Genomic DNA, 14507 nt, shown 5'->3' on the forward strand with positions numbered 1-14507 from the left:
TCTTTTCCCTTCGGTTTCCCCTCCTCAGTTTACTTCTGACCCCGAACCCATGCAGTTAGGTCGAGCTCGTCTAACCCCCGAGGAAAGACAGAAGCGAATGGCTTCTCGGCTCTGTCTACATTGTGGGCGTCCTGGACATTTCATCGCCACATGTCCGACTCGGTCAAACCTGCTGGTCCGCCAGTAGAAAGCGGGGAGGCTGGCGGACCACTCGCATGAAGTAAATGCTCCTCGTTTAGTACTACCAGCCACTGTCATGTATAACAATCAGTCGTGCCCTTTATCTGTCCTTATAGACTCCGGCTGTGAACAGAACCTCATCGACTCTGTACTCTGTACCTTATAGACTCCGGCTGTGAACAGAACCTCATCGACTCTGTACTCGTCCAGCAATTATCCATCGAGACCAAACCACTAGCTGTTCCCCTGCAAGTCACCGCCTTAGATGGTAAAAACCTCACCCAAATAACTCACCAAACTAAACCGCTAAAGCTAATAATCTCTGGAAACCACTGTGAACTTTGTTCCTTTTTTGTTTTTTCCACCACCAGCTCCCCCATAATCCTTGGTTTTCAATGGCTACAACAACACAACCCACACATCAACTGGTTAGACAAACGAATTGAGTCCTGGTCCATTTCTTGTCATTCTTTCTGTCTTCATTCGGCTATTCCGCCAGGTCCATCGCCGGCAAGACTCCAAGAGGCTGACCTACCCGACCTCTCTACCATTCCGCCCGAGTACCATGACCTAGCTTCAGTTTTTAGTAAGTCCAGAGCCCTCTCACTTCCGCCTCACCGACCATATGATTGCTCCATAGACCTTCTACCCAGTGCTCCTTTTCCCTCTAGTCACCTGTATAATATCTCTAGACCAGAAAGTGAAACTATGGAGAGATATATTAAGGACTCCTTATCGGCTGGAATCATCCGCCCGTCCTCCTCTCCCCTAGGGGCGGGGTTTTTCTTCGTGAGGAAAAAGGATGGCTCCCTACGCCCATGTATCGACTACAGGGGTCTAAACCAGATTACAGTAAAGAACAAATATCCCTTGCCTCTACTCTCGTCAGCTTTTGAACTGGTACACGATGCAACCATTTTTTCCAAACTAGATTTAAGAAACTGTTGAGACGCTTATTAAGGACACGCACACACAGTTTGTTACACACATGGAATTCTTCACTTTCACACAAAGGCCTTTGTAGAAATAGAAACTTTAGCTGATGTAACTTTAGCTGGTGATCACTGGGCATGACTTAGCTGACGTACGACATCAGGCAACCACTGGGCGTGTTTTTAGATATAACCAATGATTCTTCCGTTTTTGATCAGATGCTGTATAATTTTGGTTATATTCACTCCACAACAAATTAGCCTGTGAGGGTAAGCGTCTCTCTTTTCTAGCGCTAAAAAAGAATAAAAAAAGTAAACTCTGATTATTCTGTGTGGCTGATTTCCTGTTCGTGTGCTCACACGCTTTTGGTTCGTCGAGTTTAAATCACAACAAAACGCATACCATTTACTCCGCATTCGCCAGGGGGACGAATGAATAACTGCCTTTAAGACCCCCACCGGGCATTTTGAGTACCTGGTCATGCCTTTCGACCTGTCCAATGCCCCAGCATTTTTCCAGGCCTTAGTAAATGATGTACTTAGAGACTTCCTTAACGTGTTCGTTTTTGTATACCTCGACGACATCCTAATCTACTCAAAGTCCCTTGTCGAACATAAACACCATGTCCGCCTAGTCCTTCAACGCCTATTGGAGAACAAGTTATACGTGAAAGCGGAGAAATGTGAATTTCATGTGCCTTCAGTCTCATTTCTTGGTTTCATCCAGGTAAGGGCCACCGAGAAGATCCGGGCTGTATTGGAGCGGTCGACACCTGAAACACGCAAACAGCTGCAACGGTTCCTTGGGTTCGCTAACTTCTACTGTAGGTTCATTCGCAACTATAGCCAAACAGCATCACCACTAACAGCTCTGACGTCTACCAAGACCACATTCTGTTGGACCCTGGAGGCCGACACCGCATTCTGCAAGCTAAAGACCCTTTTCGCTAATGCCCCTGTACTCATTCAACCTGATCCCACGAAACAATTCATTGTTGAGGTGGACGCTTCTGACACGGGTGTTGGGGCAGTACTGTCCCAGATCTCTGATCAAGATAACAAGACTCACCCTTGTGCGTTTTTTTCCCGTAGGCTATCCCCACCGGAGCGGAACTACGATGTCGGAGATCGTGAGCTCTTGGCCATAAAATTGGCCCTGGAGGAGTGGCGGCATTGGTTGGAGGGAGCCGAACATCCGGTGCTGGTCTGGACAGACCATAAGAACCTGTCATACCTCCAGTCTGCTAGGAGGCTGAGTCCCCGTCAATCCCGCTGGTCTTTGTTCTTTTCAAGGTTTAACCTCTCCATCTCTTTTCGCCCAGGTTCCCGTAACATTAAGCCAGGCGCACTGTCCCGTATCCATTCCCCGGACGACTCCGTTAAGACCCCCCCCCCCAGCTGCACCGTTGCAGCCGTCACCTGGGAGATTGAGGACTTAATCACACAGGCCCAACGATCTGAGCCAGCGCCCGATTCATGTCCTCCTGGTAAGATCTATGTACCCACTTCCATCCGAGCCCATTTTATTCAGTGGATCCACACATCTAAGTTCTCAGGCCACCCTGGTATTAGTCGGACTATTTCTCTCATCAAACGTAGATTCTGGTGGCCCTCGGTCCACAAAGACGTGAGAGAATATGTTATGGCCTGCACAGTCTGTTCAAGGAATAAGCCGTCTCACCAACCTCCTTCCGGTCTCCTTCAACTCCTTCACATACCCAAACGCCTGTGGTCTCACATCTCTGTTGACTTCGTGACCGGACTCCCACCATCAAGGGGTTTGACCACCATTCTTAACCATAATTGACCGTTTTTCTAAAGCTTGCCATTTAGTCCCCCTTCGCAAGTTACCTACTGCTTTCCAGACAGCCCAACTCCTAGTGAAACATGTTTTCCGCCTGCATGGCATTCCACTCGAGATACTATCAGACCGAGGTCCCCAGTTTATATCCCAAGTGTGGAGGAACTTCTGTAGGGCCCTTCACGCTAAGGTGTCATTAACATCGGGATTCCTCCCGCAGACCAATGGGCAATCAGAGAGGATGAATCAGGAACTGGAAACAATCCTTCTTTGTTTTACTTCTACTAATCCGACTGACTGGAGCCAGTTTCTCCCCTGGGTAGAGTACGCCCACAACTGCCATATTTCTACTGCTGTTGGCCTGTCCCCTTTTGAGGTCTCTCTAGGTTATCAACCTCCATTACTTCCTTCTGATGAGGACGAGATCGCCGTCACTTCAGTCCGCCACCACATCCGCCGCTGTCAGAAGGTCTGGAGGAACACCATCCATGCCCTGAACAATACCGCTGCGCAGAACAAACGTCTGGCGGACTGGAAACGGGCCCCTGCGCCCACCTATGTTCCAGGTCAACAGGTTTGGTTGTCCTCTCAGAATGTCCCGTTAAAGTCTATGTCCAAAAAGATCTCTCCCAGGTTCATCGGTCCGTTTGTGATAGAATCCATCATTAACCCATCGGCCATCCGCCTCCCAGCCTCCTTTCGCATTCATCCCACGTTCCATGTCTCCCAGATAAAACCCGTCCAGACCAGCACCCTTTGCCCCCGTTCTGAGCCCCCTCCTCCCACCCGTGATATTGATGGCCATCCGGCCTACTCTGTCCGCCGGATCGTGGACTCCCGTCGGTGAGGTCGCAGGTGGCAATACCTTGTCGACTGGGAGGGCTACGGTCCGGAGGACTGCTCCTGGGTTCCCGGGTCTTTTATTTTGGATCCCTCTCTTATCGAGGATTATCGCTCCTCGCTCCCCTCTTGCTCTTCTCGGGTGCCAGGTGGCGACCGTTGAGGGGGGGGTACTGTCATGGAGCAGGGATTTTTGGTTTTCTTTGTGGGTTTTCTTTTTCTCTTTTTTGTTACTCACCATTCAACCACCAGATGGAGTCAGACTCACCACCTCTCCAGAGATCGGTGCATTACTTGCACACCGGTGTTTCATCACCTCATCAGGCCGAGAGTACAAGAGGAGCGGGCTGCCAGCACTTCGACGCCAGAGTGTTAGCCAGCAATGGTATTCTGAGCCCCCTAGAGCTAGGCTCTGTGTTTTCGCAAGAGTATTTCTCCGAGTGAATCCTCTCGTGTTTTTTCCCTGTCTTCAGGTGTTCCCTTTCGAGACGCCTTGGATTTTCCAGTGACGGTCAAGTCTGGTTCCCCTATTGGACTCTCTCCCTCGTGACGCCGTGGACAGTACCCACTGGTTGCCCGAGTTCCGTCTTCTACTTCCCCGTTGGATTACACGTCTTCCCTGGTTTCCTCCAGCTGGTTGCCGAACCGCTCCTCTGTCTCCGGTCTGCCCGAACTTACCTGCCCGCCCTCCACCGCGCCTCCACGGACTACTCCCTCCGGACTGAGTTTTCTCATCCCCCCAGTAAGATCAATCCATTGTTTCTGTTGTCACTCCTATTTCCCATCATCTGTGAACTCATCCCTTTTCCCCGCTATCTCTCATAGAGTTTTGGCTGCTCCAAGAGACTTTTCCCCTTCCAACCCGGACCAACAACTGGAGTTATTTTGTATATATATATTAATAAACCTTCTTTCACTGATTCCGTTTCTCCAGTGTAGTGTTCTGCATGTGGGCAAGACAAATAGAACCCATCATGACACAAATAGGTATACATTAAAAAAGATACATTCAAAACAAAACAGATCTTTTTCCCATTTAGTAATCGGAATTTGAGGTGCATTATTGGTTGAAAATTTTAGTTTGTATAGTTTTGAGAGTGTTTTTGGAGACTTTGCAATTTTTGGATGCTATTGAGTGGGGATGGTTGTCCTAGGTGAAAGTTATTGATGTCTATTTTTGATTTGATGGCTTGTTTTTAATTGATTATATTGAAGAAATGTATGTATTCTTAAGATGTACTTACTTTGTAAATGCCAAATCAGTAATTAGGAAGCTGAAAACAAATATTTGCTGCCGTGTGAGGAAAACTACAAAAAGGGAAATATTCAACTGTGGCTCCTTACATTTCAAAAAGTGCTGCCATTGCTAATAGTTGGTGTAGGAAGAGTAAAAAGCTTAAAATCAACTTGACAACTAGTTGTTGTGTTTTTGAAGGCTGAAGTCTTTTCACATCACAGCTCTGCATTAGTGGGCCCTCACTAATAATTGATCAAGGCATTCAACATTTAAAAAATTACAATTACTTTTTAGGAATTTCCTTTATTAGCAGCCATGCCTAGGACAGAAAATATATCTCAGATGAAAGGGTGTACACAAGCAGCTTAGTAAAACAGACCTGATTCTAAGCTAGATTTATTGACAAAATCATGAAGGCTTTAAGAACCAGTGATTGACATAACAAGCAACATAACCTGAATGGAGGAAATTTCTGTTAGCAACTTACATTTTCATAAAGTGCTTGCAGGGTCTCTGTGTCCACTACATTGTTGTCCAAGTTCAAGACAGCTAGAAAACAAAAAGAAGAGCCATTGTTCACAGATGTTTTCATAGGACAATCCATTCTAAAGAAGAAACTGCATCCCAAAATACTATAGGATATTTTCCAATATTCTCTTTGATAATATTGATCACATCAATTGTGTCAATGTGGTATCTGTCTAGTTACAAATGAAAAAGCTTCTAAATATGTAATTTATAATTCTAGCTACTTTCAGGTGTTTAAAGCAATACCACATCCACATCATAAAATTTTAGTATATATGGGTTGCCATTACATTACAATCTAAATTTAAGGTGTTTGGTTACATATCTTAAGATGTTAATCACAGGTGATTATGATTTGTATTGACTACATTTAAAAACAGAAGATCAGGTGCTTAGTTTGGAGTCAGTTATTTAAAACTATTAGATAGTAGTAACAAACAGCAGCTGACATAATATATTGGAAATTAATGTCCCATTAAAAATATACATAATATTTTTATAAATTTGCTCCTTTAAATAAAAACTGTTTGAGACCAATATGTTCTATTTCCTTTGTGATGAGTAGAACTTTGATTTAGCCTGAGTAGTCTAATTTCTTGTACTTTTTCCACCTCACTGGCACGTATAAACATTGATAAACAATTTTGTTTCGTAGCATTTGGAGACAAAATTGCCTCCAAATAACTTCTTATGTACTGCACCACTGTCTTTTCATTTGAACAAATTAGTTATTGTTTTCTGCACTTTTATCAAGCTTTAATTTTGCTTAAATTAAAAATTCAGTTTTTAATTTGAAGTCTATAAATGATAAGCGATTTATTGTTCGTCCTGTCCCAGTGCAAGTAGCATTTTTTAATGTCTGTGAAAAACCTGTGTAAAATATCACAGTCCATAAAAAAACGCACCAATTCGATCATCAAGCACCGTCTTTTTGAAGAAGATGCGCATAGATTTCATGATAGTGTCATGCGCTAACAATAGGGCATGGCACTATCGTGAAATCTACAGTTATAAGTTATTAAGCAGGGGTTTTGACTGAGTAAACACATCTCTATGTCATAGAACAGCTAATATCTTGGATCTCAGCAATTTTTGTTCTGACAGACACCTTAAAGTCAGGCTGAATCCATTTCAGAAAGATTAGACAATGAGTCCACAACAGTGTGCCTAATTGGCAGCCCAGGGGAAAGCCTCCACATGGCAGCCGCTCCCTGCTGCCATGTGGGTGGAAGCATACATTACATCCAGGGGTGCCGCCAGGAATCTTGGGCCCCAAAAAATTTGATTGGGCCCCCCCGTGCAGCTACAGTTACAATTTCTTGAGTCTATTTGACCCATAAAAAGCTTCACAATTTTAAAGGCTTGCAACTGCTTTGCTTTCTTTGGTCCAATACTGATACTAGCACAATATTTACTGCTAATGAATTTTACATGCAACAGTCCGCATACAGTATGCAAATAGGTTGCTTAAATTTTTTCTATTAGTTTTAGATTACTGAAATGTCTCTCCTCACTAGCAAGTCACAGGTAATGTGCAAAATATAAATGAAGCAATCTAGACTTCTCAATAAATGCTATGTAGTTGCATTTTATTCAAGCTGCAGTATATAACTAATAAAATATATGTTGTCTCCATATTTGTTAAAGCTGTCACCATGCCATGATAGTTTGCTATGAGACACAATCTGGGAAAACAATCAATCTCCTTCACCTCCTCCCTGAACTATTGTTAGCTAAAGTAATGCACCGTTATGACAAAAAAAAAAAAAAACAATCAGAACCAGGAGGAGGGTCTTAGTGCTGTCAATCAACTTTATTCACTCTGCTAAAATTGCTAATGGTAGAGAAACAACTTATCGCTACAGGAAAATTATTTTTCTGCCATCATTGGTATCTATGTTAACTAGACTGAGCATTCACAACAGGCTGCACTAGCTACAGCATAGCTGTAGAGCAAGGGGAGGGAGGATGAGCAACCACATGAGATTGTGATTGACATCGCTAAAATTCACCTACTGTCTCTGATTGGTTGTTTATAGATAGTAGTAAGAGAAGGCAAAGGAAATACATTTTACAAAAATTATCTCTCATGCCATACTTTCACAACATAATGACCGTTTTAACAAATATGTAAAATTATTATTATTTTAAAAAAAATAAAAGTTACATACTGCAGCTTTAATTTCACTTAGGAGAGAGCTGGTCAGGAGGGACGTGGGTTAGAGCAGCTGCTGACTCATCTGTTGTTAAGTGTGGTACAGGGACAAGTTAAATATATGAATATCTTGGTAATTTTTTTCCTTAATTCATTAAATGCTGGTGAAATGGAGGCAAGTAGTAGTCTAGCTGAGCTAACTATGCTAAATGGTTGATAATCTCGCACCAGGAGATTATCAACTCCTGGTGATAATCTCACCTCTCACCTCTCTTGGAGAAAAACTGGGTTAAAATTGACACTCTTGTCTTTTTTTCTCTCTCTCTCTCTATTTATTTTATTTATTTATTTATTTAAATCTTGACTTTAATTTTTCTTAGTGTAACAAAGTTAAAATGGTTCAGGTTAAATCCTGCTAAAATAAAGGACCGGGATTGGGAAACATTGATCTATGGCATCACTTGGTAGAAGTTTTTCCAAAACCACATTCAGTCTAGAAAATCCATGTGTGGAAGAATCATGACATTTGCCCCTTGATGTTCTGGCATGGGAATCAAATCTTCTGAATGGTGATTGGTTTATTCTGTGGACGGTGGCCCTGACCATTCATCAGTCAAAAGGATATTATTTTTGTACAGCATAAGTGCCCAGGCAAACATGGACAATAAAAATAAAAAGGTACAATGATTAACACAGTTAATTCAGTTTCTCTGCTCACCATGCTGTATATCTTTCATGTCGAGGTGCAAGGAAGACATGAGGATCCCAACAGCCTGAGAACGTTTGTTGTTCAGCAGCTTTGCAACCTAAAAAAACCCCCCATAGTCAGTTCCAAGTTGTAACAGATACAGGTGCATTCAGGAAAAATTCACAGCGTTTCACTTTTTCCACATGTTACAGCCTTATTCCAAATAGTATTAAATTAATCTCTTTCCTCAATATCCCCCATTATGACAAGGTGGACATACTGTATGTTTTTGAGGACTTTGCTAATTTATTAAAAACAGAAAACTGGGGTGTTGGGGAGGGCACATGTAATCTGTGACAAACTCCCTGCAATAAGTTTGCAGGGACTTTGCCCTGCGATCGCCTTGATTAGAAGAGCAGTTAGCACAATGCAGCAGCCTCGCCTCTGTCAGAGAAATTAAGCTGTGGCTACAATTCAGTTGCTTGCCATCATTAGCATGCAAATGGAAATGACTGAGTGTCCTGAAAAGCACTATATAAGTCTGTCACTTCATTTAAATAAATGCAACTAGTGCCACAAAAACCTTTAAAAAAACAAAACAAAACAAGAAATAATATTTTTACATAAGTATTCATAACCTTTCAGCCATGAGCTCAAAACTGAGCTGTTTCCACTGATGACCCTTGAGATGTTTCCACAACTTAAATTCAGTACATTTGGTTTATATGACTTGATTTGGAAGGGCACTGCCTGTCTATATAAGGTCCAACAATTGACAGTGTAGGTCAGAGGTCAAAGACCAAGAATGAAATCATAGGAATTGCCTGATGACCTCCAAAACAGTATTGTCTGTCTTGAGGCAGAAATCTGGGGAAGGATCCAGAAAAATGTCTGGTGTTTTGAATGTCCCATTGAGCTCAGCGGCCTCCATCATTGGTAGATGGAAGATGGTTGGGACCAGTAGGATTCTTTATAGAGCAGTTTAGACTGCTATCCGGCAGAGGGGAGAAGGGCCTTAGTCACAGAGGTGATCATGAACCCGATGGTCACAATGCCAGAGCTACTGCATTCTGTAGAGAGAATAGAACCTTTCAGGAAGACAACCATTTCTCCAGTGATCCACTGATCAATTCTGTATGATAGAATGGCCATATGAAAGCCACTCCTTACTAAAAGGTACATGGCAGCCTGTCTGGAGATTACCAAAAGAAACTTGAAGGACTTTGACCATGAAAGAAAATTTTCAAGGACAAGGATTGAAGTTGTTAGTGTGAGTGCCAATAGTCAAGTTTGGAGGAAACCAGGCACAGCTCATAACCATAACCTATATTGAACCATGGTGGTGGCAGCATTGTGTTCTGGGGATGTCTTGCAGCATCGTAAGGCTGCCACTGGCAGGTGCCATTGCCACATTTTATGCTTTGTCCTGCTGATGTACTGTTGGTCATGTTGTCAAAAGGCCGTCAACTTGATGACTAAAATCTTCCAAAAATTTTCAAACTTTGCATCTTAAATATTGCATTTTTGTTTTGTATAATTGGCTCTGTCCTGGTTTTGCTTTTAGCTTTGTTAGACTAATTGATGGTAAATGGAATCTAACCAGTCAACAGGGACCACTGCCCTGTATATTTTAGGTGTTTCCCTTCTGCCACACACGTAGCCTGAATAAGTCAGTGATTAACAAGCTTCTCCAGCACTTGATCGCTGCAGAGGAGGTCATGTAATCATTTGAATAAGCTATTCTGCAACAGAGACATCTAAAACATGGGGAAGTGTTAATCATGTCTCTTTAAAATATGCAAATATAAAGAAAAAAATTGTGAACTTCAGTGACTTTATCTCTTAGAAACTTGAATAATTTATTTATTCAATTGTTGACCATTTTGAAAGCATATTAACTCTTTATGATTTTGCTTTGTATAATATACAAGATATAAAACATTCTTAACACACAGACCTGTTTTGCCTTGGATTTTGTTATGGTGTCAGAGAGTGGCTGCTTTTTTTCTTTAACTGCTGTTTTCGAAAACAGTGCCACAAACTCGTCAAAGTCCACATCGGGTTCCTCAACCAACTCCCACACAAGTGAAGAAGGAATGTCCCTGAAAAACACAAAAGGTCTCAAGAGTTTCTTGTAACTAACCAAAACTTTGAGAACTAACTAGGAAAACTATTTTCTTGATTGTATATAGCTTAAATCATGCCAATCTATCCACAGGCCAAAATATCCTTGACAGACATAAGTTTAAAGTAATCTTTCTTCTGTCAATAGAAAATCAGGCTACAGAGGGTCCAGACAGAGGGTCTGGGCTCTCGGCTGTTGAGAAACGATTACTCTCTGGAGGTGTGAACTCTGTTGATGTTTTAACTTTTGCCCAATTGCGGATGTTTGCATGTGACGTATGTAATGTACAAGTTCGATACTAAGAAGCTTACTAGAACTCGCCTGCACTGTAAACAACCATCCTCCACTGCAAAAAGTGAAGTGTTGAGCTGAACAAGGCGGCTGCTAATGTTAGTTCAAGTTGCATTCTGAGGATCTGATAGAGGCGATCTCTGCCACTGTCTGCATGTTGGTTCATTCAGCAAAGTCAGAGAGCCGCTGCTGAGTCAGTGGAGCATCCTGCTGCAAATTGGGGCGGAGGAGCAGCGGGTGGGTGCACTGAATTTAACTACTCAAATGGGATTTGTTCATAATAAGTTGTTTAATGATGTGCCAAAAGCATAGTTGTGGTGAATGTAATAATTTGCCTCCTATAAGTACTGCTAACCTGATCATCAGCACCAGCTTGGCTTGCTTTCAGCCCAATGAATGGCAGTTATTAATGGTGAAGAAGAAGGAAAAAAAAAGCAGGACCCAACTTTGTCCAACTTTCCGGACCACCTTTGCTCTGCTGCTGACGAATAAGTCAGCAGCAGAGCTGACTTATTCAGCTCTGCTGCTGAATAAGTCAGCTCCAACATAGTCCCTCCAATGTTCTGGGTTGGAGGGATCTCCCCGGGGTCTCCTCCTGGTGGGAAGTGCCCGGAAGACCGCACCATGGAGGCATCCAGGAGCCATCCTAACCAGATGCCCGAGTCACCTCAACTGGCTCCTCTCGATGTGAAGGAGCAGCAGCTCTACTCTGAATCCCCCTCGGATGGCCGAGCTTCTCACCCTGTCTCTAAGGGAGAGCCAGCTGAGAAAACTGATTTAGGCCACTTGTATCCGTGACCTCGTTCTTTCGGTCATGACCTAAAGCTCATGACCATAGACGAAGGTAGGAACGTAGATCGACCAGTAAACTCAGCTCTCTCTTTACCATGACAGACCGGTATAGCACCCGCTTCACTGCAGACGCTGCGCCAATCCGTCTGTCGATCTCCTACTCCATTTTTCCCTCATTCGTGAACAAGGTCCTGAGATAATTAAACTACTCCACTTGGGGCAGGACATCCCCCCTGTCCTGGAGAAGGCACTCTAAACTTTTCCTGCTCAAGATCATGGCCTCAGATTTGGAGGCACTGATCCTCATCCTGGCTGCTTCACACTCGGCTGCGAACCACTCCAGCGAGAGATGTAGATTACTACCTGATGAAGCCAATAGAACCGCATCAACCGGGACTTCTCTGTGGCAGCTGAAGGAGGAACAGCTTATCGTGCTCTCTCTCGTCCTTACTGATAACTTTGCCTGTGAGTTATTTTTTAAAGTGACAGTTTTTATAGTTATATTTACATTATCGACATCATAACTGGATTACTTCAAACCTAAGGACTGGGGGATTTTCTTACTTTTATTTTTACCTTACTTTTCTTCATCTCCAAGTTGAACCAGGGCAAAATGCCTCCGACCGACCCCAGGGACATTAGCAGTATTATACAACGACTTCAGTCTATAGAAATGAAGATTAAACTGCTGGAGGTGAACTTTGAGATCAACTCTACCTAAGGAAATGAGACAACTCTTCCTCAATTCAACGAAGAGGTCGTATGCACTGCATCAAGCAGCCCACCCTGGAACGCTCTGGGTGCCAAGCTGAAGCAAAAGTCTCACACAGCAGATCCGATGAGGCAACTGACAGGGAGAACCCCTCACCTGGACGAATCAGCGTGTTCGGCTCTGAGCCGAAACCCACCTTCAACTTCAACACCTGCTCCACCAAAGAAAAATAAACAAGCAGCTGCAACCAAAACGGTTCCACCGACCACGCTCCCAAGGACAAAGCGACCAGCCCGGGCCTCAAAACATTCTGACTCTGTGGGAATCCCACTGAAAAACAGATTTTCTGTACTCCAGCCTGAGCTTCTGAGTGAGACCTCGCCTTCAAACATCAACAATAAGGCAAGACCAACACATCCACCCCCCAAAGCTCCAAAGGACAAAGCGGCTACCAGGAAAATGAAAGGTATCCCAAAAGTGCTTATTGTTGGAGATGAGGCAGTAAATGGAATCAGTCACGTTTGCAATCCCAAGAAAACAAGAGTGATTTCTTTTCCTGGTGACACTGTACTCTCTCTAACTACTGATCAGCCAGATATTGAGACTTTAGTTGTGCATGTTGGAGCCAACGATCTGGCAAAGCAGAAATATGAGATTCTGAAAAAGGACTTTAATATTCTTCTGAACACTATGGGAAAATTAAAAATGAAGTTATTTCTCAGTGGTCCAATTCCATCACCTCAATGGGGAGACGAAAAACACTCCAGGCTGGACATGATAAACAAATGGCTGATTAAAATCTGCTCTGCCAGCTCAGTGACCTTCATCGATAACCTCTGGATCTATTGGCAGCACTTTCACCTTTTAGGAAGAGACGGACGCAATCTTAATAAACATGGGACAAAGCTACTAACTGCAAATCTTTTTCATCTTATCAAGAAGGACAGCAACGTGATCATCGCTTCAGAAGAACAGGCTCAAGGATGTCTGACTAGGATGGAACCTTGCGCTTATCAGGAGCAAACCGTTCCAAAACATGCTGATACATCGACTGGAGACGGAGCGACTGGTTCCCTTCCTCCTTCCCCCCTCCCTCTCTGCTCACCCACTCATTCACAGGATTCACAAGATGCCCATAAAGAAAAGTCTTCTGGACTGAAGTTTCTTACATTTACAGATGGAATGAATCAACAGGTTCGGTTCGGCACATCCCAGAGGATCCATCACTCTGCATTTCTGAGGTCTAAGGCCGGGGTCCAGATTTTATCTTTACACCCGTCTTACTCCAGAATGTGTCTGGCCCCCCAGCACTGCAAAACAGGACATTACCTGTCCGGATAACTACAGAAAATTTACAAAAAACAGAAACATAAAATACAGCGGACCTAATTCAAACCTCAGACTGTTCCACTGCCTAAAGGAACCTCAGACTGAAGAACTTTTGGCCTCAATTCATTTAAACTAGCTCTTTTAAATACCAGATCTCTCTGTGCTAAAGCTCTATTAATTAATGATTTCATCACTGAGCAAAATATCGATGTTATGTTTATGACAGAAACATGGTTGAATGAGAATAATGAACCAATCGTACTAATTGAAACAGCGGCTCCTAACTACAATTTCTTAAGTGAGAATAGAAAACATAAAAAAGGAGGAGGCATGGCTTCAATATTTAAGAATACCGTAAATAGTAGTAAAATTTCCTTGGGTCACTTCACCTCTTTTGAGTATCTTGGAATTGAGGTTAAAGGCCACAAACGAACTTTGACACTAACTTTATACAAAACTCCAACATATGTGGAAAATTTCTTTACTGACTTGAATGAGCTTCTATCTCTCATATACACTGATTATGACTGTTTAATAATTGTCAGTGATTTCAACATTCATGTTGATAACCCCCAAGACAGAGGGGCAAAAAAGCTCTCTAATATTTTAGAGAATTTTGGTCTAACACAGCTGTGTTAAAAAATTAACTAGCTTCCTAACAATAACCAACCGCTTTGACTCCTTCCAGTCTGGTTTTCGTGCTCACCACAGCACAGAGACTGCCCTCGTAAAAGTGTTCAATGACATCCATATAAATACGGACTGTGGGAGAACCAAAGTGCTAGTTCTGTTGGACCTCAGTGCAGCTTTTGACACTGTTGACCATGACATATTACTGAATCGACTGGAGAGTTGGGTCGGACTCTCAGGTCCAGTGCTTAACTGGTTTGAATCTTA

The 14507-nt window shown here is 43.0% G+C and overlaps 1 protein-coding gene across 1 annotated transcript in view; it reads right to left on the reverse strand.

The window, feature by feature from the left end:
- The window catches only part of LOC116726979 (formin-2-like), an 86873-nt gene that overhangs the window by 45079 nt on the left and 27287 nt on the right, over nucleotides 1–14507 (reverse strand). Inside the window, exons 7-9 of the mRNA XM_032573967.1 lie at nucleotides 10319–10463; nucleotides 8392–8479; nucleotides 5478–5539 (exon numbers count right to left, since the gene is read on the reverse strand). Of these exons, the coding sequence (XP_032429858.1) occupies nucleotides 5478–5539; nucleotides 8392–8479; nucleotides 10319–10463 (295 nt within the window). The remainder of the gene's footprint in view (nucleotides 1–5477; nucleotides 5540–8391; nucleotides 8480–10318; nucleotides 10464–14507) is intronic.

This window comes from Xiphophorus hellerii, chromosome 10, assembly GCF_003331165.1.
Source record: "Xiphophorus hellerii strain 12219 chromosome 10, Xiphophorus_hellerii-4.1, whole genome shotgun sequence".
NCBI classification, from domain to species: domain Eukaryota; kingdom Metazoa; phylum Chordata; class Actinopteri; order Cyprinodontiformes; family Poeciliidae; genus Xiphophorus; species Xiphophorus hellerii.